This window comes from Equus asinus, chromosome 21 (genome assembly GCF_041296235.1).
Source record: "Equus asinus isolate D_3611 breed Donkey chromosome 21, EquAss-T2T_v2, whole genome shotgun sequence".
Classification (NCBI taxonomy): domain Eukaryota; kingdom Metazoa; phylum Chordata; class Mammalia; order Perissodactyla; family Equidae; genus Equus; species Equus asinus.
The window spans coordinates 19,634,432-19,661,875 of NC_091810.1; the positions used below are offsets into that span (position 1 = coordinate 19,634,432).

At 54.1% G+C, this 27,444-nt stretch overlaps 1 protein-coding gene across 3 annotated transcripts; it reads left to right on the top strand.

Moving 5' to 3' along the window:
• The first annotated feature begins 293 nt into the window (after nt 1–293).
• On the top strand, nt 294–27,064 carry SSUH2 (ssu-2 homolog). Of its 3 annotated transcripts, none has more exons than XM_014857926.3 (12): nt 294–415; nt 8,255–8,353; nt 8,705–8,786; nt 10,258–10,387; nt 11,610–11,670; nt 12,698–12,822; nt 14,138–14,200; nt 15,877–15,962; nt 17,291–17,383; nt 17,958–18,063; nt 19,897–20,004; nt 24,634–27,064. In XM_014857926.3, exons 1-12 carry the CDS (start codon nt 388–390, stop codon nt 24,778–24,780), a joined length of 1,128 nt encoding a protein of 375 aa, XP_014713412.2. In that variant the 5' UTR covers nt 294–387; the 3' UTR covers nt 24,781–27,064. The 3 variants fall into 3 exon arrangements, with proteins under 3 accessions (XP_014713412.2, XP_014713411.2, XP_070348910.1); XM_014857925.3 differs by having other exon boundaries at nt 10,255–10,387; nt 24,634–27,003; XM_070492809.1 differs by lacking the exon at nt 14,138–14,200 and having other exon boundaries at nt 10,255–10,387; nt 24,634–24,920.
• The last annotated feature ends 380 nt before the right edge of the window (nt 27,065–27,444 follow it).

The window sequence follows — 27,444 nt, forward strand, 5'->3', positions numbered from 1 at the left end:
TGCATCGCCTGCCCCCCTCCCCGCCTGCCCCTACAGGTCTTAGAAGCCTGCCTCCTACAGATGAGCAATATAGCAAGTGATCAAGAGCTCCGACCTGAGAGTCAGACAGACGAGGGTTTGAGTTCCAGTTCAGAAAAATGGACATCATAAAAGTGCCCATTTCAAAGGGTTGTGTGAGGGCACAGGCAAGTAGAAGGAGCCCCAAGAACCCCTGTGGATCAGCCGCTCTGATGGACACCGTGCTTCCCATGGATGTTTCCCTCTGTTGCATTCAAATCCGAAAACAATGGGCCTGCTGTTCTGGGAGGGGCCGAGGCTGGTCCCTCAGAGCCCAGCGGCCTGAGCCCACTGGAAGGGCAGACACCTCCTTGGCTGGACGTCTGGACCATGGATCCGGATCTGAGTGATGAGGACAGTAAGTACAGCAGGGAGGGTGTGGAGCACCCACCTCTGCAGCCAGCCCTGAGCCGCAGTCCTCTCTCTGCCCTCGGGGCTGTGTTGCTGAGGGCATGCCTCCCTTCCTTCCTTCCACAAGTAAAGCCCATTTGCAGCCTGCAGGCTGGTCTTCATTCTGTGTCTCTGAGCAATGGAGAAGGATGGTAAAAAACCAAGAGGAGAGCTTTCCTTCCCAACCATGGTAACACCATCCGTAGATTCTTTATCCTTCTTTTCTCTAGTTGATGGGTCCCCCCAGCCCAGTGTGAGCCTGAATATCAGGATTCCTATTTCAGTCACAGCTGGGTTCAGTTCTTCGATGAGGATAATCTTAAAGAAATGTCATGAAAAGTCTTTACTCAGGGTCTCCCTCCGTTCATTACTGCTCGTGAACAGATGGGGTGACCCCATCCTGTCATTACTGGGACAGAAATACAGTGGACTCTAAGGACTATTTAAAGAGATGAGGAAGGAAATAGTATTTTAGGGAGAAATGTGCTGTTTTAAAAAAATTTTTCTTTGATCCTGAATTTGGAAGGGGCGATGTGGTGGAATATCAGATCGGGAACTGGGAGGCTGGGGTTCAGGTCCTGGCTCTGCTATGAATTGGCTGTGTGATCTTGGGCAAGTCACTTAACTTCTCTGAGTCTCAATTTCCCCCTCTATAAAAGGAGATTGGGTCAGGAGTTCTTAATTTGAGTGTCATGAAGGTGACGGATAATGTCGTGCATGTGGTTTTTTGGGGGGGGGGTCCACAGCTTTCATCTGAATCCCTGAGAGCCCTGTGACACTAGTACATTTTCATAGTTACTGAAGTTGGTGACCTCGAAGGTCATTCACAGACCCAACACTCTTCATTGTCTCTAATGTTGGTGTCTGAAAGCTTTGAGTTTCAGAGCTGACGTTGGGTGTAAAATGAACCCATGCTAATCTTAGAGGGAACTCATTTTAGATTTTGTTGGGATCCGTTTTCATATTGAGGTGGGAGACTGTATGGAGATATGTTAGCATACATTTGAGCAGGAGCTAATCTCATATCTCATAATATAATCTCATAATCTCATACATCATCTCTGATGGATTGGAAATTGTGTAACCGTAGACTGATTCTAACAAGCTTCCACTCACATTCTAACGCAGTCTCTCCTCTTCAAAACACTGCTCAGTAGCTTTCAATTTATAATTGGAGTTTCTCTTAGCAGCCATGGGCTATGCTAGGTCAGATCTGGATTCAGATCCAAGCTCTGTTTCCTAATTGCTGGGCGACTTTGCTCAATTCACTTCACCTCTCTGAACTCCATTTCCCCCGGTAAAAACAGAGATGGTGCCATCCTGCAGAAGTGGTAAAGGATTAATTGGGTGTGAAGTGCCTCATACACCACCAGCCCAGAGTAGGTGTGGAATAAATGTGGACTCTAGAAAATTATCAGATTATGTCCTCAGAGCTTTAAAATTAAACTGCTCTTAAGGGAAAATATTACCACCTGTGATGTTCCTGTTTCGGCACCATGCCTTTTGGTAAGCAAGGTGAGAGTAAGGCAAACTCTTTACTTCCCTTAAAATTCTAGAAACCTTGATTCCGTCATGTGCTGTCTTCCGATATAATCGGACCTCAGGTCAGCTCTTAGGATCTACCGCGGGTATGGGATCATCCAGAAAAGGTTTTACAAACTAAGTTGGTGAAATATGAAACTAGGTAAATTTTTCTCCAGGTTTCAGGAAGGGAGCCTGCTCTGGGACTTCTGTGATTTAAATGTCCCTTCTTAGGTGACAGATGACTGTCCACTTATCCAGTTGAATTACCCTTCCCAGTCACACAAGTATTGTCCCCTCAGTGTTTGAGTCTAAAATGTGGGCAACTTCAGAGAGAGAATAGCTTCCTTCCCTCTTCCTACACTTTGGGACCAAAGTGGGCATGGGTGGGACATTCTGGGATGTGGCATCCACATGGAAGGCACCTAGAAGGCCTTTTAGTACCACCGTCATCGGATGCTAGGATGCCTCTGACAGCATCCCCATAGAGGCAACATCTCCCACCATCACCTGGAGCACCCCCAGGGGTTGGCTGGTCCCCTCTACAGCTGAGACTGTCAACAGTTCTTTCTTACATTGAGTTGATGCCTCTTTCCCTGGAGCTCCGACTCTTTCATCTTGATTCTGCCCCTCAAGGCTACTGAGAAGTGTCTGTTCCCTGTTTAACATAAGGACCCTTCAGACTCTTTTCTTCTCTAGCTTGACCAGGTCTTGTTTCTTCAATGGTCCCACATGTCATGTGGCTTCAATCACTTTCAGCTCCCATGTCGCCCTGTCTTGGCATGACAGCACTTTCTACAAAGCGTGGGTTCCACATCCCAACTAAGTGAAAATTAATGGTAATGTTTGCTGGGTTCTCTCTTGGCATAGCAGAGGGGCCTGCACAAGTCCCAGGAAACCTTCTCCCAGGTATCCTTCCCCTGGTTTCTCTCGATGTTGCTCTCACTCACCAGGTGGGCATTATATTTGCTCCCCGAAATATTTTCTCCGTGGGTCCCACCGCAAAGCTCCCACCCTTCTCTCTCAAGCTTCCAGCAGCCATCTCTCTCTCTCCTCCCCCTTTCTGCTCTGCTCTCCATCCACACCACCTCCCCTCCTACATTAGCTGTCTTCCCTTCTCTCACCCTGCTCTGCACAACATAGGAAGGCGTTTGCCCTGTCATGTGGGCAGATGAGAATCTTTTCTCGCTGTCCCACAGGTAATTTAGGGCCTTACTTACCCAGTTCCCAAGCTTGGATGTTTGCTGTGGGCAGTAGTGAGCCACTTAAACACTTAAACCCAGTGTTTAAGTCTGGGGGAGACCTGGTCAGCCTTTCAGGTCTTGCTCGGGAAGGCCTTGAAATAGTGTAGCCAATTATTTGTTTGTTTGTTCTTCTTGGCAAAACCAGACTTCTTTCTTTTCTTTCTCTGATGATCACTTGAATCTCCTTCTCTTTCTTTCTATTTTTATTATTTTAAATAACATACAATTTGCCATCTTAGCCATTTTTAAGTGTATTGTTCCATGGCAGTAAGTGCATTCCCATTATTGTGCAACCATCCCCATCATCTGTCTCCAGAACCTTTTCATCTTGCACAACTGAAACTCTGTACCCATTAACCAACAGCTCCACATTCCCCTCTCCTCTCTGCTCCTGGCAACCGCCATTCTGTGCTCTATCTGTATGAATTTGACCCCTTGAATCTCTTTCACCATCTTAAGTATAATTGGAATCACAAGGCGTTTAAGAGCACCAACTGTATGCAGGACATGGTCGGGGGGCTTCCCTGTCCGATAGGGGCTCTCACACCTGTTGAAGGAGACACGATATTAAACAAACTAAAGTGAGATGGTGGTGGGGGGCCATTTGAGCAGAGAAGTAACATGATTTCAGTGCTTTTAAGATGATAGAACCAGGGGCAGAAGACGTGGACTCCTTTTATCCTCTGAAATAAAGGAAATGACATTTTAAAAAGAGAAAGTTAAAGGGATTATCCATTAATTATGCCTTTCTCTATAAGCAACATTCCTTTCTATACAAAAGAAAAATAGCTAGTGGCTAGTGAGCAGAAACGCTACCTTGGTGACACTTTGCAAAGCTTTCTCGGCAACCACGTGATGCCATTTGCATGGAGCAATAGGATGTTCGGCTAAGCAGAAAGCTCATTGGGCTTGGAGTCAGGATCTGAGTTCTAAGCACTGTTTCTGTCTCTGCTATGAATGTGTGGGTTCATTGCCCCAAATCACATCTCTGAGCTTGGTCTTGTCTTTCTACAAAGTGGGGAAAATGGTGGTTGTCATGAAGTGAGAAGAGATCATGCTTGCGCCATCCCTTTGTGAGCCCAGGACACAATGCCCGTGTTAGGGTGGGGTGGCCCAGCTGGACAACTGCCCTGGAATGCAGCCCCGTCACCGTGGAAACAGTGACACAGCTGGTGGCCCTCTTCGGAGTGCCCCACGCCGGGCGTCACACAATGCCTGTGACGTGTGCATTCCTGTTGTGCCTGATGAGATCTGTACAGGAAATGACGCACCTGCCCGTAGTTCAGCCTGGAGTCCTTTATTTTTGCACAGAACATAATGGGGAGACTAATTTGGCTCTGACGAATTGCGACGGCCCCAGGAGGGCTGGGTGCCTCCTAGTTGATGGATGGACCTCGACTTTCCCACCTCTCATTCTTCCCCTCTTCCTGCCCCTTTGTTTGGTTCCCAGCAGGGCATAGCTGCCATTTGGCGTTTCCCTGTCTTCTCCTCAAGGAGACTATTGATGTCCCAGCAGACCCAAGACTTCCAGGTCGGGGGGGCGCATCCCAGGGGAGAGGCTGTGATGGTCTTGCCTTTCTTTCCATGGTTGACATTTTCGCTCTTGTCTCCTGGCTTAAAGGAGCACAAAAAAAGAGGAAGGCCCTGCCTCCTGAGGTCCCAGACGTTGACCGGGCATTTGTTAGATGTCAGGCTCAGGACCAAGAGCTGTGTTGTGCACATTGTCTAGTTAGGTGGGCACTAATATCATTCGCTCTCCGTCACAGCTGGGGGGTTGAGTTCTGCCAGGATGCGTTACTGGCACAGTGTCATATATTACAGGGCTCAGACTCCAGGTGTCAGAACCCAGCTTCCTAACCACTGTGCCCCAGGGATTCTGGCTCCAGTTGCCCCTGGCTACCATCCAACCCTGACCTTCATCTTTAATTCCAGTAACTGGGCTCACAGGAACTGCAATGGATGTGCACGGGCCCGGGCCCCAGAAAGGTTCAAATTCCAGCTTCCGCCTTTCTGACCCCCCTCAAACCCATCCACATAGATGAGTGTCTGGGTCAGGATGGACAAAATACAGCTCATGGGCCACATCTGACCCCCTGTCTGTTTTTGGAAAGTTTTATTGGAACAAAGCCATGTTTGTTCAATTGTGTCTTGGCTGTGGCTGCTTTCAGGCCACAATGGCGAAACTGAGTAATTGAGACAAACCATATGGCCCAGAAAGTCTACGACATTTGCTACCTGGCTATTTATAGAAAATGTTTTCCGATCCCTGGGTCCCTAGTGACTAAAATAGCTTAGAATGCTGATAAACTCATTAGAAGCAAACCAGTATTGAGAACCAAGGTAGAAGTCGTAATTCCAGACGAATGATCGTGTGGGCAATTCGGTACCCACTGGCAGGCATCGGCTGAAGCCTGGGGATGCTGCCACTCTGCCTCACACCCACGTCCATCCCAGGTCTCTCACCTGTGTCTCCACAGAATCCTTTGCTTCCACAGGTAAGTTTTCTGGCTAGGAGAGGCACTCTCTACTTCTACAAGCATTCTATTTCAGCTTCCCTTGTAAGTTTCCTGCAAGGAGCAAGACCTTCAGAGATACACGTGGATTTCCTATAGTCAGAGGACAAGGACGTTCCTAGTTTGGAGAGAGTGGAGAGTGCGGCTGTCGTTTGTCTTAATGGTGCCCTCTTCTCCTTCCACTGTTTTTGGCCACATATTTCAGGATTTCAGACTTCTCACCCCCTGACCTCTCCATTTCCAGATAACCTAGGCTGCTTCAGTTTAGAACGAGATGTGTTTATTCTTCTGCCTCTGTTTTTATTAAACTAGAAAGGAGAGGGCATCATTTTAAAAAATAAAATCATTTTTATTTTTGTGGAGGTAGAGAGCTATAGGTTTTAAAAAAAGGATCTAGAGGAAAGGTGGGTCTGCTGGAAGCCTGGCCTGAGTCTGCTTCAGTAGCTTACTACAGAATCACCTTCCATGGACCATTTATCAGCTCACCCTTTAAAGACAACTTCCCGTGACCACATTGGCTACCAGAAAGCCAGAGCTGAGGGATTCTTGTCCCCCAGCATGAGGGCTTCTGGGAACAGGTTTGAGGGGTGGTCCAGTGGGCTGGAACTGGAACAATGAGCCTCTATCCTGCTCTAACTCCACTGCTGTGCAACCTAAGGATACTGGAGTCACCTTTCTGAGCCTCAGGTTCCTCATGTCAAAGGGGATCAGAAGGCCTGCCTTCCATGCCTCCAGGTGGGAGGGTGGGGTGAGGCACAGGTGCGGGGAGGTGCTTCCTGAATTTTCCGGAGTTTCTGGAGCCAGTTCTTATATTATGCTTTCCTCCTTGGAGTCTCAGAGCCATGTATCTATGTCCCATCCCGACACATCAAGATGAGGTTTTAAAAACACGTATACAGTGACTGATTCTTCCGTAGGGTTCGCCTCCTGGAAGGCACTTGGAGAGAATATGAGCTCTGGAGACAGACGAACCCTGGTCTGAATCCAGCTCCGTCACTCACTGGCTGTGTGGCCTTGGGCGAGTTACCACCTTTCTGAGGCTCAGTGTCCTCCTTGGTAGAAGGGGTAATATCAGGGTGTCAGTTCAGGTCATCCAAGAAGCAGACACCACAGTGGCGTTCGGTGTGCCAGAGGTCCCTTGGAGACGCCTGTGAAGGGAAAGGGGAGAGGGGGCTGGGACCGTCTTCAGACCCAGTGCAGGTGGGACCCCTGCGAGAGGAGGAGGGAAGGAGGGGGAGTGAGCAGAAGGAGCCGCAGACCCTGGTGTGGCTCTGAGGGAGCCTTGGCCAACTCTGTGGGGAGTCCCACAGCAAAGTCTGCCCAGGAGAGGAAGCCACATGACAAACTACGCCCATCCCAGTCCCTTAAAACAACCACCATCTGACTCCACGTCCTGACTTGCAGGCCAGAATCCTGGGCAGGGCTCGGCTGGGCGAGTCTGCTCCATGTGGAATGGATTAGGGTCTGTCTGAGTCGTTTGGGGCTGTCATAACAAAAATACCATAGACTGCTGGCTTAAATGACGTGCAGTTGTTTCTCACTGTTCTGGAGGCTGCAAGTCCTAGATCAAGGCACCTGCGGATCCGCGTCCCATCCCGTGAGAGCCTGCGCTGGCTGGTGGACAGCGCGCTCTCCTGTGCGCTCACAGGGCAGAGTGAGCGAGCGAGCTCTGGAATCATTCTCTTCTTACAAGGACACTCATCCCATCCCAGGAGCTCAACCTTCATTGACCTCACCTAGACCTAATCACCTCCCAAAGGGCCGGCCTCCTCATGCCTTCCACTGGGGTTAGGGTGTCAACAGATGAATTTTGGGGGGGACACAGACATGCAGTTCATGGCAGGGTCACTCAGTGGTGTTCACCAGGCAGCTGGTCTGGCCTGGAGGGTCTAAGATGGCTTCGCTCGTATGCCCGCTGGCCTGGCAGGGTGGCTGGAAGGCTGGACTCCGCCGGGCCCCTCTGCATGCAGCCTTGGGGCATCTCCACGTGGTCATTCCCATAGGATAGGCTGATTTCTTCCATGGCCGCTCAGGGCTCAAGAGGGAGAGCGCCAAGAGGCAAGAAGCGGGAGCGGCACCTCCTCATTGCTCCCGTGTACTCCCTGGGTGAGGCAGTCCCGAGCCTGCTCAGGTTCAAGGGGAGGAGGTACAGCGCCATCTCGAGGAGCATCACCGTGTGAGAACCTGTGATTCAGCACTTATCTCCGAGGGTCGTGGGACATGATAGTGTCTATAAAGCACCCTTCCTGGTGACTGGCACAGGGTAGGTGCCCAGCAAACAGGAGCTGCCATTCTTGGTGTTTTTCTCAACATTATTATGACTGCTGTGGCTACCACCCCCGCCCCCCATCCCTGCCCGCCCTGCAGACGTGTTCTGTGGCCCGAGGGTACCCGCCGGAGTGAGACCGGCTGAGTTAAACTGTGAGGCTTTTTACAATGCACTCTCCTCACTTGTCAGCTTCCTGTGAAGTGGCCGTTGACACCCCCTCCCCCTCTCCCCGAGGCTCAGGGCTGCCTGTCCTCCTGCAGGTGTGGTGGACCTCAGCTTTGAGGCCGAGAGTCCTCTGGCGCCCCTAGCTGAACTCCTGGAGAGGCTGCCCAGCTGTGACTGGCTTCTTCAAGGGGACGGTGAGTCCGTGGGTCTTGGCTCCTGTGGCCTCTTCCTGGGACTGTGCTGCTGGGGGGATGTCTCTGGAACAGGCCAGCATTGGGATGGCTCTTCTTTCCCCTGGGGACCCTGGGAAGCCCCTTGTCACCACTGGGCGGGAACGAGAGGACATGGTGCATAGGCCCTGCGTCCATGAACATCCTATGACCATATCCATGTCCATTTAAGACCAGAATGATGCTGGCCTCAGAACCATGATTCTTCTTCATCTGTCCTTTCTCGCGTTCAGCCAATTTTTCCTCCTTTCACCCCCAAATGCCTGCTCCTCTGAGCTGGGCTGTCGAGCCGCTGCCTCCTCCCCTCTCCTCCAGGACAGCAGATATTCTTCCCACCTTCAGAGGCCCCGGGGAGACCCCAGGAACCAAGGTGCTGGTCCTCGTTCCTGGAGCACAGGTGAGCTGCCGGTGACCCTCACGGAGCCGTCACACGGGGTCACGCTTGTGGGTCCTCACGTCACCACTGCCCCCAAGAGCCCTCCCTAGGGACCTCCACCCTGACAGGGTGTCAGGCTCCCAGGCCTGCTGGGTCAGGTTCTCCAGGGGTGGAGCCCGGGGGTCTGCACCTCACCAAGCTCTTCAGGCTGTTTGGCTCCCAAGCCTGGGTTGAAAACCATTGTGGAGATCAGGGGTTGCCAACCCTGCCCCTGGGCCAAATCCAGCTCACCGTCTGTTCTTGTAAATCTAGTTTTACAGGAACTCAGCCATGCTCACCTGTTCCTTGCTGTCTGTGGCTGCTTTTGCGCTATGACAGCAGAGCTGAGGGGTTGAGACAGACGCTCTCTGGCCCTCAAAACCCAAAATATTGACTATCTAGCCCCTTACCGTGGAGGTCGGTGGCTCCCTGCTCTAGCTCCCTGGAGAGGCCCACACCCGCCCTGCTTTGAGGGACCTCGGGGCAGAGCTCCGGCTTCCAGCAGCCTTGTGCAGAGAGAAGGTGGGTCCGGCCTCGCAGCCGGGTGGCCTGTCCCGCCTTCAGGGGCGTCCTGGGTGCTCCTGGTCTCCCTGCTGCCTGGACCACCTCCCCGTCTCCTCCCGGGACACCCGCCTTCCACGCGCAGTGCAGATCCCACTTCCTCCGTGGAGTCGTCTCCGCCATCCTGGCCCAGCAGCTCCCACAACACTCAGGCCCCTCCGGACACCGAGGTGGGGGGTAGTGCTGGGGACACAAGTGGCACCACAGGGGGTACTGTCTGGAGCCGGGGCTGCCCCGGAGAGAACTGGGAAGACCCGAGGGGGAGGAGGGGGGCAGGACTCCTGCTTCCTGGGGAGTGGGGGGTGGGGAGGGGACAGGCAGGCAGCTGGGCTCAGGGACAGTCTCCCAGGAGGAGGGGGGCCTCCAGAGAGAAGGCCGAGGAAGGGGCCACTGGCTGTCTGCCTCCCCACATGCTGCTGTGCTGCCCAGCAGGCTCACTGCGAGTGTCCGGGCGCCGCGGGGGACAGTCCTTGGCTGGGGGCTTCCCTGAACACTGCTATGGGCTCCTTTCCGAGGTCAAGGTCCCCCCAGGCAGGAACCTCGTCTAGCCTGACCCTGCTTCCTTCCAGCCGTGTGACAGTCTCTCTGGACCCCGGTTTTCCTCTCCCGTAAAATGGCATAGTTCATCTTTAAGGGTTTCTTTGAGTTCCAAGGCTCCCTCTGCCTTTCTCAAGAGCCGCACACTTCAGCTAAAGGGGCATTGCTGTCCTTTAGAGGGACCTGTCCGTTCCCACCCCGGGCGTCTGTTCCCATGGTTCCCGTGGCCAGAGATGCCCTCCCGGGCTGAGGGCTGTACCTCTACTGTGCATCACCGCCAGGGGCCTCAGTTTCCCTCTGCACGGTGAGGTAGGCCCTTCCCAGAGCCCCTGACTCTCTGCCCTGTCCCCAGCAGAGTCCCCGTGGTGACGGAGGAGGTGGCGCGTGAAGCCCTTCTCAGCTTCGTCAACTCCAAATGCTGCTACGGCAGCGCGGCCGCCGGCAACCTCATCATCCAGGAGCTGAAGCCGCAGACCCTCTGCCGGGTGAGGGGCGGCCCACCAAGACGTGGAGGGTTGTGCTTGGAGGCCCTGGGGGTGGCTTGTGTGATGTGAAATGGGAGCAGTGTGTGTGGACGGTGGTGACATGGAAGTCCCTTCTGCCACTTCTCTGGTCTGGAGCTGTGGGTAGTGACATAAGGAGTAATTATCAGTGGTTGTCATTGAAAGCCTCCACTGCGCCAGGCGTCATGGAAAGCGCGTCACAGCTGTCTTATCAAACCCTCCTAACTACCCCACACAGTGGTCTCATCATCGCCAGTTAAAGGAGGAATTTGAGCTCAGGGAGGTGAAGTTACTTGTCTCAAAACACACAGCGAGAAGTGACGGAGCTGGGACTCACACTCGGGTTTGCTAGTGTCAAAGCTAGTGTCCTTGAACCACTTCCAGGAGGGGTGGGCTGAGGAGGGTCCTTTACTCCCCTCGAGTCCAGCTCCCTCTGCCTCCCCCAAGTCACGTCCTGGCCAAGGAATCATTTATTCATCACCCCTGGGCCTGAAGCTCTGGGGAAATCCCGTGTCTGGTACCCAGACCACAGCTGGCACCTGTGTCACCTTTTGCATTGACAGGGCCAACTGACAGCTCTGAGTTCACATTTTCTAGTGTCACTGGCGCAGCCACCCTCTGCTGAGCACACACGCACACAGAAATCAGACCAGGCTCACATGGAGTGGCTAGAGCAGGCATCTCGGGGAAGAGGCCCCTGTGTAGCTGTGTGACCTTGGGCAAGTTAACTGACCTCTCTGAGCCTCCTCTTCCTCACGTGTAAAAGGAGGAGCCAGGCTCCCTTCCCATTTTGTGATTCTGTGGATGAGGATCAAGGAGGACCTCGACATCAGGCAGATAAATTCCTCTAAAGGGGACGCTCCGAGCAGTGGATTCCAGCAGCCTCCATCCAGCAAAGGGCAACTGCTGCTCCAAAACTTGGCGCATAGAACATTTCTGTGTATAAAGAGATGAGAAGCTGAAATCGCCCCGGTTGTCAGCTTGTCAGGGGCGACTTCCTGGGGCCGACTGGCCTCCCTGCAGACGTCCCGGGGCATTGGGCACAGAGAGCGCTGTCGCCAGCCTGTTCTGAGCTGCCCATGGGCGCTGTGCGTGGGGCCTCTGATCTCCCGCCGCGCCCGGCAGGTGGGGAGCTCCGTCTGCTCGGTGGTGCCCTGTCTTCGTAGAGGGTATGCGTGTGAACAAGCTCTTCTGTTCTCTGCAGTACCGGCTGGAGACCTTCAGCGAGTCCAGGATAAGCGAATGGACGTTCCAACCCTTCACGAGTAAGTGAGTTGTCTGGAGTCAGTTTAATTGGGCACGAGTATGGCCGGGGCTGGGCAAATGTCAAGACTTGTGTCAGCCAGTATCCGTGAATAAGATGCTCTTCTGCTGGGAGCCTCGGTGTCCCCTTCTGCTCTAAGGTGAGAGGGTGGCGCTTCATCTCAGAGACCTTCCAGTGCTGGTCTGCCCAGATGCTTGCTGCCCACGAAGCGGTTTGCAGACGGTCCTTGGGCCACAGGCTGGTGCTGCCCACGGGGCTAGACTGCAAAGGCTACATGTGTGTGCAGGCCTCCCAGGCCACCCCCAGTGCCTCCCTAGGACTCTAGACCCCCAGGGACCCCATTCACTGTGCCATCTCGCCTTCTGCTGAAGCCCACTGGAGGGTTGAATTTCTCTGTGCGGGAAGCTCTGGGCCCACCCTTAAGACTCAGCTCACATGTCACCTCTTTTATGAAGCCTTCCAGGATTTCTTCTCCTGCCACTCCCCTCCCCAGCAGAATGAGTCAGTCTTTTGAGTTTTCAGAGCCCTTTATTCAACTCTTGTCTGAGCACTTACCATCGTGGTTGTGGCTGTGTCTGTCTCCTTGAACAGAGGAGGAGGAAGAGAAATAAGATGATGGGGATGATAGCGATGATAGTTCTTGTTTTTGACGCTGCAGCATGTGCCAGTCCTGCACTGAGCATTTATAAGCCTTCTTCTAGTTAATTTTCACCACCATCCTCTATGGCAGGTGCCACCACTATCCCTATTTTAGAGATGAGAGATTGAAGATCAGAGAGGTGAAGTAACTTGTCTGGAGTTACACAGCTAGGAAGTAGAAGAAGCAGGAATCAGACTCGGGTCTTTCCAACTCCAGTGCTTGAGTGCTTGGCCACAGACTCCAAGGACACCCTTATCTACCCATCCTTGTCGCCCCAGGATCTCCTGAATGCCTGGCACCAAGGGAAGCACCCTGCGATTCGGTGAATAAATGAAGGCTTGTCCTTGTGGCCGTTTCCTGGCCTTACAACAATCCCTCTCTGTGTCAGGTCACTCAGTAGATGGGCCACATAGAGGCGCCTCCCCCCGGCTTTGGGACATCAAGGTCCAGGTCCCCCCGATGTTTCAGGAAGACACCAGGAAGTTCCAGGTCCCTCACTCGTCGCTGGTCAAGGTAACGATTACTGGAATCTTTGCCCTTCCCCCTGAGCTGGTCCTCCAGACCCCTACGTCTCCTCAACCTTGTCCTTTTAAAAAGGGAACCCCGAGTCCAGGCTGGAGGTTCATTCCCCAGCTAGCAAGACGCCCACTTCTAACGAAGCTCAGGGCACGGAATGTAGTCCCATTCCCACAAAATCCCACGCAAACGTGGGAGCATCCACACAGCAGACGGGCGACCCATGGGCAGAGTGGCACCGGCTCTCCAGAGCCAGCGTTCACGGCCCCAGCCCGGAGGAGCGGGGTTTTTTGGCCTGACAGTGAACAGCTAGAGCGCTGAATGAGACCGTATAAAATAAAGTCAAAGTGGTGCTGGACTTCTCATGGAAGTCAGCAGGGAGCAGAATTTGCCTTCTGTCCTGTTTTACAGAAATGTAATCATGACGCGAAGTGAGGGTCACCTCACGTGTCACCGAAACAGCCGAGGCAGCTCACGTTATGTTCTCATCCAGCTCCTGACCTTGTCTCCACTTTAGACTTTTTTTCTTTTTCTGAGGAAGACTAGCCCTGAGCTAACATCTGCCAACCCTCCTCTTTTTGCTGAGGAAGACTGGCCCTGAGCTAACATCCTGCCCATCTTCCTCCACTTTATATGTGGGACGCCTGCCACAGCATGGCTTGCCAAGTGGTGCCATGTCCACACCTGGGATCCCAAGCGGCAAACCCCGGGCTGCTGAAGCGGAACGTGTGCACTTAACCGCTGCGCCCCTGGGCCAGCCTCTGTTGTAACTTGACTCGCGCTTGTAACTTCACCCTCCGCGTCTTCACAGCGTTATAAGAGGAAGGAGAATTTGAGGGGTCAAGAAGCCGTTCCCCTCTTTTCCCGAGAGTGGAAAGCTATTTTGATTCAATGATTAAAATTCAGTATCTAGCTCGTTACCTTTCACAAAAATGCCGCCCATTTTTTATAGCTTTTGATCCCCAAGACCACGGTAGCTACCTAATGGGCAAAGGACACCTGCCCTTGTGGTTAGCCTGGGAGCGTGAGTGGGGACATGGGACTCGGAGAACGCGTCTCCTTTTCTTAGCATCCAGGACAGGCTGGGCTGGGGCACTGAGGAAATGGTAACATGATCTCCTTGGCTTGGCATTCAAGGCCTTTTGGAATCCTAGTCAAGTGGGAAATGGCCACCTTCCTACCCTGGCCCTGAATGGCTGCTCTCTACATGTTTGGGATGGTGACATCACGGGGATGGGGGGTGGCAGGGTGGTGAGACCAGGAGCTGCTGGTGCTTGGGAAACTCGATCCGAGGAGAGCGTTTCACTTCCAGCAATGCCACAAATGCCATGGGCGTGGGTGCTACAAGTGCAGCGGCTGCCATGGGGCCGGCTTGGTGAGTGCTGTGTGGCCGCTGGTGAATAAACGATAGCGTGGGAGGAGGAGGGCTCCACACGGGGACGGAGGGCTGGGCTGGGGGCCTGGGGCTCCCCCATTGGCAGTGTGACCTCAGACAAGTCATCCTCCCCTTCCGGGCCTCCACGTTCCCACCTGCAAAATGGGCAGGTTGGATTGGGCGCTCCCTACTGACATTTTCACTTTGATGGTTTGTGATTTTGATTCTTCTCTCCTTTTCTCATCCATCTACAAACACTCACTGAGTACTGCTCAGAGCCAGCCCCGGCAAGAGGACTAAGAGGTCCCTCCCACCAGGGCCCCTCTGTCCACGGGGAGACCACAAGCAACCAGCACGGGGAGTACGGGGCGATGCGTGCCGAGAAGGGGAAATGCAGAGGCTTCCAGGGACCCGGTAGATGGGGGCCTTGCATTCCTTTCCCAGGGCTCCTGTGACACGCTACCACAAACTGAGTGGCTGAAAACAACAGAAACTTATCCTCTTACTGTTCTGGAGGCCGAAGTCCAAAATTAAGGTGTCAGCAGGGTTGGCTCCTTCTGGAGGCTCAGAGGGAGAAGCCACCTTCCTAGCTTCTGCCGGCTGCCGGCGATCCTCGGCTGTAGCTGTTATCACTCCAACCGCTGCCTCCGTTGTCCCGAGGCCTTCCCCAGGCGTGTCTGCCTCCCCTCATGGCCTTCTTATACGGACCCCAATCACTGGAGTTAGGGGCCCACCCCACTCCGGTACGACCTCATCCTAACTAATTACATCTGCAGGGACTGTTTCCAAATGAGGGCACACCCTGAGGTTCTGGTGGACGTAAATTTGTGTGCGGGGGGCACACTGTTCACCCCAGTGCAGGCCCCGAAGCACGCTGCCAGGCTCTCATGGCATCAGCCTTCTTTTCAGAGACCTGCAGGGCCACTCACCATCCCAGGAGGAGGACCAAGCTCCGCACGTGTTCTGAGCCCTCCCCGTTTGTGCCTAGTCCTTTGGACACGTGCTGACCACCGGCCACTGGAAGCTGCGCCCCCCTCCATCCTTCTCTCTGCCGGCTTTCCACCTGCGTGAGCTCATTCCTCCACCCACTCACACACCATCGGGGGCCCCACTGCGGCCGCCTCGCTTCTCTCTCCTCCTGTGTCCTCACTCCTGCCATGCGCCTCCTCATGGCTCTCCCAGGGCCCCTCCCTCTGGCCTTTCCTGTTCCTTCCTCCACCCCCTGCCCCTTGTCCTCCTCTCCCTCCCCCCTCAGGCTTTCTCTGGAAGGTCTCCAGAGCCCACGCTGAGCCAACTGGGGGAGCGTAGCCGGGGTCACCCCTGGGGGCCTTCCTAAGCCACAGCTCCCCGTCTCCAGTACCAGGTCCCTCGCCAGCCCACCCCTCTCCCTCTGGCCATGGCTGTTTGGTCAGGGGACAGTCCTGGGGGTCGTGGGAATCAGAGAGGAGCAGGAGAGGCTGACGTCTCAGGAGAAACAGGGCTGTTAGGATGTAGAATCCTTGAAAGCCACAACTGGAGAGGTCCAAAGATACCTTCCACCCAAGCTGCCATTTTGCAGATGAAGGGGCCGAGGCCCAGGGAGGGGAAGTGGCTTGCCAAGGTCAGTAGGCCGGGGCCAGAACCAGGTCTTGGGCTGCCCTCTGCCCGCTTCCTTAGGAGGTGTGTTGTGTCCACAGGCAAGGTGCCCCTCCTGCAGCGGTGCCAAGCGCAGGGCCAGGCAGCCCCGGAGGTGCCAGCTGTGCTCAGGCTCCGGCAGGCGCAGGTAGGAGAGGGTCTGCCTGCACCCAGGGGAAGCGCTTGCGTGGGCTGCCTTTCTTGCTTTTCACTGTCTGCCCTTCTGGAAGGCGAGTGGGCACCTATCTGTCTTGTCACTCCTGCGTCCCCAGAGCTCCGTGCATAGTAGATGCTCTATAAATGTTTGTGCAGTGGGTAAGCTTTCCTTGAGGCCTGATATTCAAAACAAGACTAGAAATCATCAGGTAGTCTGTGGGTGGGGTGTAAGCAAGGAGGCCTGCAGGGAGGAAGCGGGGCAAGGAGAGCAAACTTGTTCCTGCTCATGTGGTGGGAAAGGGAATACAGAAAATGACCTGGAGGTGAGAGTCTGAGCTTTCTGAGGATAGGGGCCTGGGCAAACTCTTACCTATAATCATTACAGGGCCTGAATGGAGGAGGAGGCGGAGGTTGGTTGATTGACTAAATGATCAACAAAGGTCAATCTCTGGCCACAGGGCTTTGCAAACAGTGGGCCATTATGTTTTGTAAATCATGTTCTTTAATGTTTTTACAAATCTTTAAAGGGAAATAGGAAACCGTGAAGAATGGAACTATCCAAAGTCATGTTGGTTAATGAGAATGTTTGGCTCATTGAGGCCCAGGCCTCTAACAAGCCAGGAGGTGAAGCTTTGGTGGACTTGTCTAAAGGAGGTCTTTGATTTGGAAAGAAACTCAGATTTCTTTCATTTACAAGTGAAAGAAATCCAATTCAAATCAGCTTTGGTAAAAAACTAAATTTATAGGCCTGTATAAAGGAAAAATTCAAGAGTATATTTCTGGGGTGGCTTCAAGTACAGCTGGATCCAAGTGCTTAAACCATATCACCAGGAATCTGTCTCCATCACTCACTCTGCTTTCCTTTGTGTTGGCGTCATTCTCAGGCAGGCTGTCTCTGTGGTGGCAGAGAGGACCACCCGCAGCTCCAAGCTTAGTAACTTCAGGAGAAAAGGATGTCCCTTTCCTGATAGTTCCAACAAAAGTCCTGGGGCGGATCTCATTGCACTCACATGGGTCATGGTCCATCCTTCTGTCAGTCACTGTGGCCAGGGAGATGGAATAAGCTGATTGGCCAGGCCGAGGTCCCAAGCTGGTCATAGCAGGGGTGGGGGCAAGCCTGTGAGCCACATGGGCTGGGTGGGAGAAGGAGGTTTCCACAGGAAGCTGGGGCACCCGAGGAGGTGGGGCAGGTGGAAGCCATCCAGGCCCAGCACAGTCCACCTCCATGAGGAAGGATTTGGCAGGGGTCGGGGACAGGGGCTCTGGAAGCCACCAGGACCCCAGGACTCTCTGAGTGGTCCTGACGATATGCCCTGTCAGGTGCAGCACGTGCTCGGGGCGGGGGAGCAAGACCTGTGCCACCTGCAAGGGGGAGAAGAAACTGCTGCACTTCATCCAGCTGGTCATCGTGTGGTACGTGGCCGCATCCCAGCGCCGTGGCCTGCCGGGGGTGCCGCGGGACGTGGGCTGGACTGGTTTCTGCAGAGAAACTCCACTGGGTTGGGGTTTCCACAGGGCAGGGACCTGCTGGGAGAAAAGGGTTTAAAGTGACTGGAAAGGGGAGAGGTCCTGGGAAGAGACAGTGTGGGCGCGGGATGCTGGTGGTCTTGAGAGCAGACAGACCCGAGTTCAGATCCTGACATCACCACCTTGTAGGGCAGCAGCCACTCAGCACGCGGGCGTTCCCGTCGGGGAACAGAGTCCCTGCGTCCTAAATTCCCAGGGCCGGGAAGGCTCCCGTGCAGAAACCGTTTCTTCTTGCTAAGCACTGCACAGGTGAGGATGAAGTGAGGTAACAGAAGGGAACTGGAGTCCTTTACTAGTTTCCCATTTTACAGATGAGGATGCTGAGGCGCAGAGGCTAAAGAACTTTCCCGAGGTCCCCACCAGTAGTCAAGCACGCCCTCCAGTCCAGGTCTGCCTGATTCCGACCAACGTTCTTAACCTGACGTGCCGCGTCTTCCGTCCCTCGTCCTCTCACTTCCAGGAAGAACAGCCTGTTTGAGTTTGTGACTGAGCACCAGCTGGACTGCCCTGCGGAGCTCCTTGCCAAAGCCAAAGGGGAAAACCTTTTTAAGGATGAGAACACGATGGTAAGGGGGGCTCAGCAGACTCCCACAGAGGAGGCTGGCTCCTCCTCCCCTCCTGTGAGGCTGGGTCTTCTGGCTTTCTGTGGGGTGCATTCATTTGGAAAGACAGGCTGGATGGGAACAGAGCTGCCCCTGTGGAACAGAGGCTGCTGGGACCCCATAGGGCCAGGTCTCTCTTGAATTCCACATCCTCAACCTTTCCTCCCTCCCTCTCCCCTCACTCCTTCCTCCTCCCCCCCTCCCCCACAAACCTGGAGACCCTCCTCCTATACCAGGCCCTATTCCAGACCCCAGGGATACCACAGAACAAAATCCCTGCCCTCAGAGATCTCACAGTCTGGTGAGGGAGAAGAAGATAATAACATTTTCACCACAGTGTCAGATGGTGATAGGGTCGGTGAGAAATACACAGGCAGGGTAAAGAGACAGGAGGGGTGGGGGGATGTTTCAGCTGGGAGCAGGGAGTGACCCTGGCAAAGAACTGAACCCAGTGCAGTGGGGGCGTGGACCACGTGGCCTTCAGAGCAACGGTTCCCAGCGGAGGGAGCAGCACGACAGAGGCCGTGAGGAACAGCAGAGGGCAGGGGGGCTGGAGGGCTATAAGCCGGGCGGAGAGAGGAGCTAAGACACGAGAGGTGCCAGCAGCCAGATCAGGAGGGTCTCGTAGGCCAAGAGTCAGCAAACTCCGGCCCTTGGCCTGCTTTTATAAATAAAGTTTTATTGGAACACAGCCATGCGTGTTTGCTTACATATTGTCCGTGGCTGCTTTCCTGCTGCAAGGGCAGAGTCGAGTAGTTGAGACCGAGACCCTATGGCCCACACTCTGTCCCTTTACAGAAGAGATGTGCCGTCCCCTGCTGTAGGCCTTGGGGGCATTTGGCCTTCACCGGACATCTGAGCAGGCTCCTTGTGCCGTTTTCTCTAAGAGGGCCGGGCGCTCAGCCTCCTTTTATTTTTTTACAGTATGTAGCCTTCTCAGATGGGCTTCTTTCATTTTGTAATATGAATTTTTAAAAATTGAGATATAATTGATGTAACATTATTAGTTTCAGGTGTACAACGTAATGATTCAATATTTGTGTATACTGTGAAACGATCGCAATAAGCCTAGTCAACATCCATCGCTGTACATAGTTACAGTTTTTTTTCTTGTGATGAGAACTTTCATGATCTATTCTTTTAGCAGCTTTCAAATACACAATACAGTATTACTAACTAGAGTCACCATGCCATACATTACATCCGGGGACTTAGTTATAGCCGGAAGTTTGTACATTTTGACCCCCTCCACCCACTCCCCTTTACCCTGGCAACCACCAATTTATTCTCTGTATCTATGAGCTCACTTTATTTTTTAAATCTCACATATAAGTCACATCATATGGCGTTTGTCTTTCTCTGTCTGACTTATTTCACTTAGCATAAGGTCCTCAGGGTCCGTCCATGTTGTCGCAAATGGCAGGCCTTCCTTCTTTATGGCTGAATGCTATTCCTCAGCCTCCTTTCTTCGTGCTAACCACTCCGGCTTCCTAAAGGCTCACCTCAGGCATCAGCCGCTAGGAGGCCTGGCCCCACCCCAAGCCCCAGTTAGGCGGCAGCAAAGCCTTGCTGGGGGCCGAGTGGCTGCAGGTGAAGGAGTACTCTCTCTAGAGTCTATAGACCCTCTTTTTTGTTGGAATTCCCGAGGCTGGAATGTGGGTGAGCAAGGAGACCCAGGGGTTTAAGTCCCACCAGCTCGCTGCAGGCCTTGGGGCCCCTCCCTCTCTAGGCTTGTTCTCTGTGGGAATCAGGGAATCTGGGCCAGGGCAGCGAGGGCGTCCGCGTCTCTCCCTGCAGGTGTACCCCATTGTGGACTTCCCCCTGCGGGAGATCTCGCTGGCCTCCCAGCGGGGCATTGCCGAGCACAGCGCAGCCCTGGGCTCCCGGGCCCGTGTCCTGCAGCAGGTGAGTGGAGTCGGGGCCTGGGGCCATCGGGAGGGCAGGCTCCCGGGCCAGCTGGGGCTCCTAGGGCACTGTCTCTCTGGTCACATAAAGGAGGAAAGGGGGTGTTCCCTTTGTCGGGAGGCTCCTTTCTGAGAATGGCAGGGAGGACAGACGAGGAAGCTGTCAACTGGGGGTGGATTGAGGGGAGGAGACTCAGTTTAGGAACCCGGGGAGCACTAGGGACAGACCTGAGGCCAGAGTGGCCGAGGGCACAGAGCAGAGCATTTGGGGCCTCAGGGGCAGGCGGGTCCGCTGGACATGTGAGAGCTTTGGGTTTTTATCCCGAGAGCAACAGGAAGCAATGTGGCTCTGTGTGATTTTGCTTCTAATCCCCTGGCTTCGGAGAGGGGAGGGAAAGCTGGAGATCCAGGGTCACAGGCAGGGTCCTGCCCCCAGGGCACTTCCCGAATCCCAGGCCAGTCTTCTCCCAGCATCCACAGCCAGGGATGGCCTGGTGCTGCATCCTGATGGCCACCAGGTGGCGGTGGTGCCTGTCGCGTCCCCAGGAGCTGCTCTGAGTGGTGGCCTTGGCAGCAGCTGGGGCACCTGGAAGGAGGATGCGGGTTCTGCCAGGGAACGCCCAGCGCCCGAGCTCCGTGAGGGGGTCTGTCAGCGGGGCCTGAGTTTTACAGGCTGGCTCAGGTCCTCGTTCTCCCGTGTCCCACGGTGGTCCTGGGCCGGTTACCTCCTTCTCCTTGAAGTCGGGATTCTCACCTGTGAGCAAGAGCCTCTAGCCCCGCCCCGGAGGGTTCCATAGGGATGAGGTAATTCGCTGTAAGTGCTGGGACCTGGTGCTCAAAATGTCCCTTCTCCTTCTGCTCCCTTAGCAATGAGTATATCCCCTTCTCTCTCTGCACATCCCCCCTATTTGCGGGAGAGAGCAGGATGCATTTGATTTAAAATTAGTAATGCCCATCTTGGAGCTGGAATGGATCTCTGAAGTCATGGAATTGGGGCACTGCGAACTCACAGGCCGGGCAGAGCTGGGTGGCAGAGCCCCCTTATCCAAAGGGGACCACCACTCAGCTTTGTGTAGGACATGGGCAGAGATTCCAGACCTTCTGAAGTCCAGATTTTTATATGAAACCTTCTGATATTTCGATATCGAGAACGAAATTCTAAAAATGCTAAAGACACTGTATGGGCAGACGGCTGGCTTTGGCCTCTGGGCCATCTTCAGCTACCCCTGGTCTAGTCCAAACCCAAGACTTTTCCAATAAATCAGAGGAGGCTCAGAGAGTGCAAGTCATTTACCAAGGTCACACAGCTTCTTAGTGGAGGAGCGTGGGGGAGAACCCAAATTTCCCATCTCCAAGCTAAATGTATAATTCACCACATTCAAGAGACGCAAGTGCCTCTTTGAAAGCCAGCGAGGGTTTGCAGGGGTAACAGCCATGGGGGGCATTTAGGGCCTTTTCCTTGGGCCAGATTCTTCAGGGACAAGTCAGTTACCAGCCTAGGGCCTGCTTCTCAGCGGCGGCACCCACTTGTGGCTTTGAGGCCCTCTCTTCCCTTCCCTGGGCCTCAATGTCCTCATCTGTGAAAGAAGAGAGGTTGGCCCTGGCCCTGGGTGGGCTCTGCAGAAGCAGCTCTGAGAGGAGGGTTTGTGTGCACGTCATTTATTAAGGAAGGGCTCCCAGGAGAAGCCAGGAAAGGGGTGGGGGGCGTCGGGGCTGGAAGAAGGGGGGGCCAGCCTCTGCCCACCCCACGGGAGCTCTGAGGGTGAGCCTCCCTCAGCCGCTGTCGCCTGGAGGCGAGGGAGCTGGGATTTTGTTCTCTGGCACCTTCCAGCCATGGCACATCCTCCCAGGGGCTTTCCGCTCGCCGTGTGGGCAGAGAGCTCCGCACAAGGATCTCTTCTCTGAAGAAGCAAGTTGAGCTGTGAGCAGCAGAGCGCGTAGAAGTGGTGAGGGTGGATGTGCATAAGCAGATTCGAGGGAACCTGGGGGCACGAGAACGATGTCCACGGAAGACCCCAGAACGGTCTCCAAGGGTGCTTGCTCACACTGCACTAGTGTCCTATCGTGTGGGTGACAGCGAAGAGCCCAGATATTGAGGTATCCGGGACTGGGAAGAGGGAAGGACATGATTTTAGCAGCTTGGACACTAGTGGTCGCCCTGGGCCTGTTTTGCTTCCGAGGCTGACAATTTGCATCCTTTTTGGACCGTCGTTTGGCAGCTGGGAAGTGCCTGCCTGAGATCTAGGCTGGAGGCGCAGGCCTCGCTCTAGACCCTGGGGCTCCTGGGGCTTTTCCCCTAAGTGCGGCCCTGTCTCGGGCAACACAAGCCATTTGCGAGCCGGTCCTGGAGCAAGGAAGGGGCCACCAGGGCAGACGCACGTTTTTCCTTAAAAGGGAACGTAGTGCGAGAACAGGCCACGTCTGTGAATCTTTTTCCTAAATTGTCTTTTGGTCCTGGATGTGTAGACAAAGATTCAGGCTGATATTTTGTTCAGGATGGAGAAGTTCGCGAGTGGACTCCAATAGGACGAGGCAGCTGGCATGACACTGGGCCTCACTGTTACTCTCAGATCTGGAGTCTCTCATCCCAGGGGCGTGACCACCGTGCACAGACAGACAAACGGCCCATCATAAGATAATTGCTTGATGGCGTTTGATGTCCTGACCCATCTGTGGTCTCAAACTTAGAGACCTTTTGAACCAGAAGCAGATGGGGGCAGGTCGGGGTGGGGATGGTATTGCTGTGCTGGCCATTTTTTTTTTTTTTTGAGAAAGATTAGCCCTGAGCTAACATCTGCGGCCAATCCTCCTCCTTTTGCTGAGGAAGACTGGCCCTGAGCTAACATCCGTGCCCATCTTCCTCCACTTTATATATGGGACACCTGCCACAGCAAGGCTTGATAAGCGGTGCCATGTCCACACCTGGGATCCAAACCGGTGAACCGTGGGCCGCTGAAGCAGAACGTGTGCACTTAACCGCTGGGCCACCGGACCAGCCCCACTTGATGTTAGTAGAAAAGTCTGGAAACGAGTGGTCCTGACTGCACTGTCCAGGCTTTATGAGCAGTGATGTTGGCTCCCATCTCCTCTTGCCTCTCAGTTCCCATTTTGGGTCCTCTGTACCAAAATGTCAAGAAGGGTCTTCTATCTTTTATTTCCAAAATTATCACTTGGAGACCAATTTCTGGCATACGGAGAAAACTCAGTGTCACGATCTCATTTGGTTGTCAATGACTCTGTGACGTAGGAGTTTTTATCCCCACCTTACGGATGAGGAAACCGAGGCCCAGAGAAAGGAAGTGCAGGACCACACAGGAAGCTTCATGGAAAATGCATGCCCTGACTCTGGGTCCCCTTCCTGCCACAATGTCACGCTGCCCCTCCGCTGCCCCTCCAGTAGAGTAAGGAGCCTGCTTCTCGAAATCCCCTCCCCGGCCTGTTTCCTGCTTTGCCCTGGGGCCTCTGGACCATGCCCTTCAGCGAGAGGACTTGGGGCTCTTCCCCAAGGAGGGGAACTTCCTGCAAGTAGGAGGGTCTGACTCTGGGCCAGCCGTGCCACCTCCCTCTGGTTTGGGATCCCTAAATCTGAGTCTAGGACAGGGGAGCAACAGGTGCAGAAGAACGTAGGGGTTTAGACATAGAGCCTGGCCCACAGTTAGTCCCCAAGAAAGCTTCGCTTCAATGACCAGGAGTAACTTTCCTATGTCAGCCAGGTACCTAGTGGTCCCTAACAAAACAGTACCACCAGCTGACGGAGTTGGGTGTGTCAACAGGAGGCCAGTGTTCTCTCCCAAGGCAGGGCTGCTCTGTTCTGCGCAGGGCCCTGAGATTTTGGAAGGTTGTTGAGTAACTGCTCAGAGAAGGGGCCAGAGAAAGAGATTTTAGGACCATTTAGTGGGGGGGGGGGGGCGTGGTGAGTACCCCGGGCTCTTAGCTGGAGGTGGATGCTGGGGAGGAGATGGGAGCATTAAACAGATGGGGCTGGACCTGCGTGATTATCCAAACCTGAAATTCCATGAGCCCACAGGCCTCAGTTTCCCCTTTTGGAAAAGGAGGGGAATATTTCAGAAAGGCTTTTCTCAAAGGAGGGTCGATGCACAACCCAGGGTGGGGGGAGGGAGGAGTCTGAGGAAATAGCCTGAACCGACCCACTTACTTTGAGATTTCTTTGGTGTCAATGTTTGGTGGTGCCGAATTTCATTCAAACTGTAAATCTACTTCCTAATATCTCCATGGTTGTTTTAATATTAGAAATGTTTAAAATGACTTTATCCTCCACCTTTCACTGCCATTCTTTCCCCCTATCTAAAAATTAATGCTTCTGGAAGGTGTCCTGTTTGGCTGGTGGCTTTTCATACATCCTAGAATGCCCCTGGGGATACCTGTTTCCCTCCTTTGTGAAACCCAGAATCAGATGGTGGCTAAAGATGAGAAGTCGATTTGGGCCAGAGCTTAGGGTATGTGAAGAAGCATAGTAGGAGATACATCTAGAGAGGGAGATGAGAGCCAAAATGCCAACTCCAGAGCATGAACTTCTTCCCTTGGGTAGTAGGGAGCTACTGAAGGTTCTTGAGCAGGTGAGTGACTTGAACAGAAGGCTGAAGTTTTTCTTGGCCAATTGTTTCCTCAGCGCCAGACCATTGAGCTGATCCCCCTCACAGAAGTTCATTACTGGTATCAAGGAAAGACTTCTGTCTACTACGTCTATGGCACCGACCACAAGGTGTATGTGGTGGACTACCCCGAGCGGTACTGCTGTGGCTGCACCATCATCTGACATGGCACAGCTGTCTCCCGGGCCTGTCACTCATGTTCGCCAAGGAGGACAACCAAGGTCTCTGAATTCACTAGTTGTTGACTGCAATGGACAGTCACATACTAACCCTGGTATGTCCTTCCAGAGAACTCAGCTTATTGTCTGTCAAGCCACAAGTCTTTCCGGAGCCCCTCGGTGGAATCGTCATGCGTTTAACCCGAGAATTCATCTACGCACGTTCCTTTAGGACAAATAATTTAAATGGTGGGGTTTGCCCCGGTCTCCAAGCTCGTGTCCCAGTGAGTGTGTGGTTTGATTTTGCTTTTCCCGGGTCAGCCTTGGCACTGGTGTGCCTCTTCTGGTGGGAGTCTTTGGCCAGGCTGAGCATTATGGAAATGTTTAAAGATACACACAAATTGGCTGCCCCTTCGTGCACACCAAATATTGCCCTTAGGCATAGCATACCAAATTCCGCCACCCACCCCCACCCCGCCCCGGCCCCCCGCGTTCTGTGCGTCAGGACTTCAGACACAGCCACGGGGGGATGGCTTCTCTTGGCTCCATGATGTCTGGGGCCTCACCTGGGAGATTGGAAGGCTGGGGTGGCTCAAGGGCAGGGGCTGGAATCATCTGAAGGCTGGTTCCCCCTGAGATCTGGCGGTTGACGGTGGTGGTTGGCTGGGACCCCCCCGGGGCCATCCGCTGGAACACCAACACGTGGCTTCCCCATGCAGGGTGGGCTTCCTCACAACGTGGCAAAGGGTGAGCACCCCTCAGCCACAGCCCAATTGAAGAAACAGAGATATACTCCCTAAATGGAGAACAAATGTGCTGTGTTGGGTCGACTGAGGGTCTGTGCCGATCTCTGACGTGGCGCCTTTGCAGGGGTACATTTCAGAGAGTGATTTTGGACGTGCAGGTCCTCACATCACGTGCTGGCCTTAGAACCTGCCCACAGAGTGGGATGTGACCTGGGTGTCCTACGCACCCAGTCATGTGCCGGAGCTCCCACCTGGTGCAGCCAGCCTGGGCGGGTGGAGGGGACACCTTGCAGACTGAATACCCAGGTGGCTTCAGAGGGCTGGTGCAGGGCCAGGCGGGCCTCTGTGAACCTGGCTGTGGGTAACCAGAGGCCTTTGTTGTCTTATGACACCTGTCCCCACCGATAAGGGGATTGGCACACCCCGAGAGGGCCAGTCTGTACCCTCCTGATCCCCAAGCTCCTGCTGGCCTGCAGCCCTTGTCCCCCATGGGGTGAGAGGGTGTGGACATAATAGGCCTGGCTGGGGGGACTCGGGGAGTCTGAGGCCATCCCCCAGGGCATCCTTGACAAATGATATGCAAATGAGCACTTGCAGCCTCACCTGCTGCTACTCCAACCCCAGGGTTCCCCGTATTCTCTTCGGGTGTTGCTGTTTCCCCGAGTTTGGCTGAGCTGCACACTGCTGGGCCTAGTTGACAGGAGCAGCGGGGTTCAGAGGGGTGTCTGGCGCCCTCGGGACTGCATGGAAGACAAGGGGGACCCGACTGAGAAGCAAAGGGAAGTGACCTGGGAGGCCCTGAGACACCTGAGCCCAGCAAAGCTTCCAGGCTCAGATTTCACCTCCTGCTCCTGCTGCTCCCAGCCAATGCCAAGGGCTCTGCATGTGGGGGAGCCTGAGGGCAGGACGATGTGCATCCTTTGGTGGGGTGCACTCCGGTCCCTGGGGACAGAGCCTGTTGGTGGCAGAGAAAAGAGAGAGGGTTCCCCAAGACTTCCCACCTGCGCTTCCTCCTGAAGCTCTGTCGTGCTCAAGTCTGGGAGGCCAATGCCTCTGGCCTTCCATGTCACAGGGGATGCTTCTGCCTCTAGGGGGCGTTGTGCAAATGGAAGGCACGGTTTTTGGCTGTTGGAATGATTGGAAGCAACACTATTGGCATTTGGTGGCTGGAGGCCAGGAATGCTGATGTCCAGCAATGCTTGGGCGCGTCCGACAATGGAGCGGCCTCCACGGCTCACACGACTGCTGGTGGCCCTGATGTTCACGTAGAGCTCAGGTCTACAAAGTCGCACCCGCTAGTCCGTCCTGCGGTGCTCATTTGTTCCTTAGCACTCACTCTGTTCCTCGCCTTTCCTTCACGTCTCCTTTGAAATGGCTTCTGATCCTCTCACTTCTCTGAAGTGCAAGCTTGTAACTCTGACGACTTCATTCTGCCTCCCGGCGCGGTCACGCCTGAGCAGTCGCAAATTGAAATACACAAATTAAGAAAACGACTTTCTTCTCATTTCTCCTTTGTATTTCAGTTTGAGCATTAAATTGCTTTTAAAAAAAATAATGGTATGTAAGTGGGCTGTAAATGAATTTCATTTTAGGATAAAAAAGGAGAATTGAGTGTGTTTAGGTTGAAGCCCACTGGCCCACACGCACTGTTGGCTTTGAACCCAATGAGAAAATCCAGCTGGAATGAAGTGGGTCCAAAGGGACACTGTTCCACTGGGGCACCAATGAGCCGCTAGCCCCAGGACCCCTTAGTTCTGATGGTTCTGGCAAAATCCCATATGAATCCGGGATCCTCCAGCCGTCTGATAACTGGCGCGTGTTCCCCTGCAGTGTTATCTGTGCTTATGAGCTTCGCGGCAGCCAGGATATGACTTAACTTGCTATTTTTTGCCCCTCTCTGTTACCCTGGGGCTGAGCTGGCTGT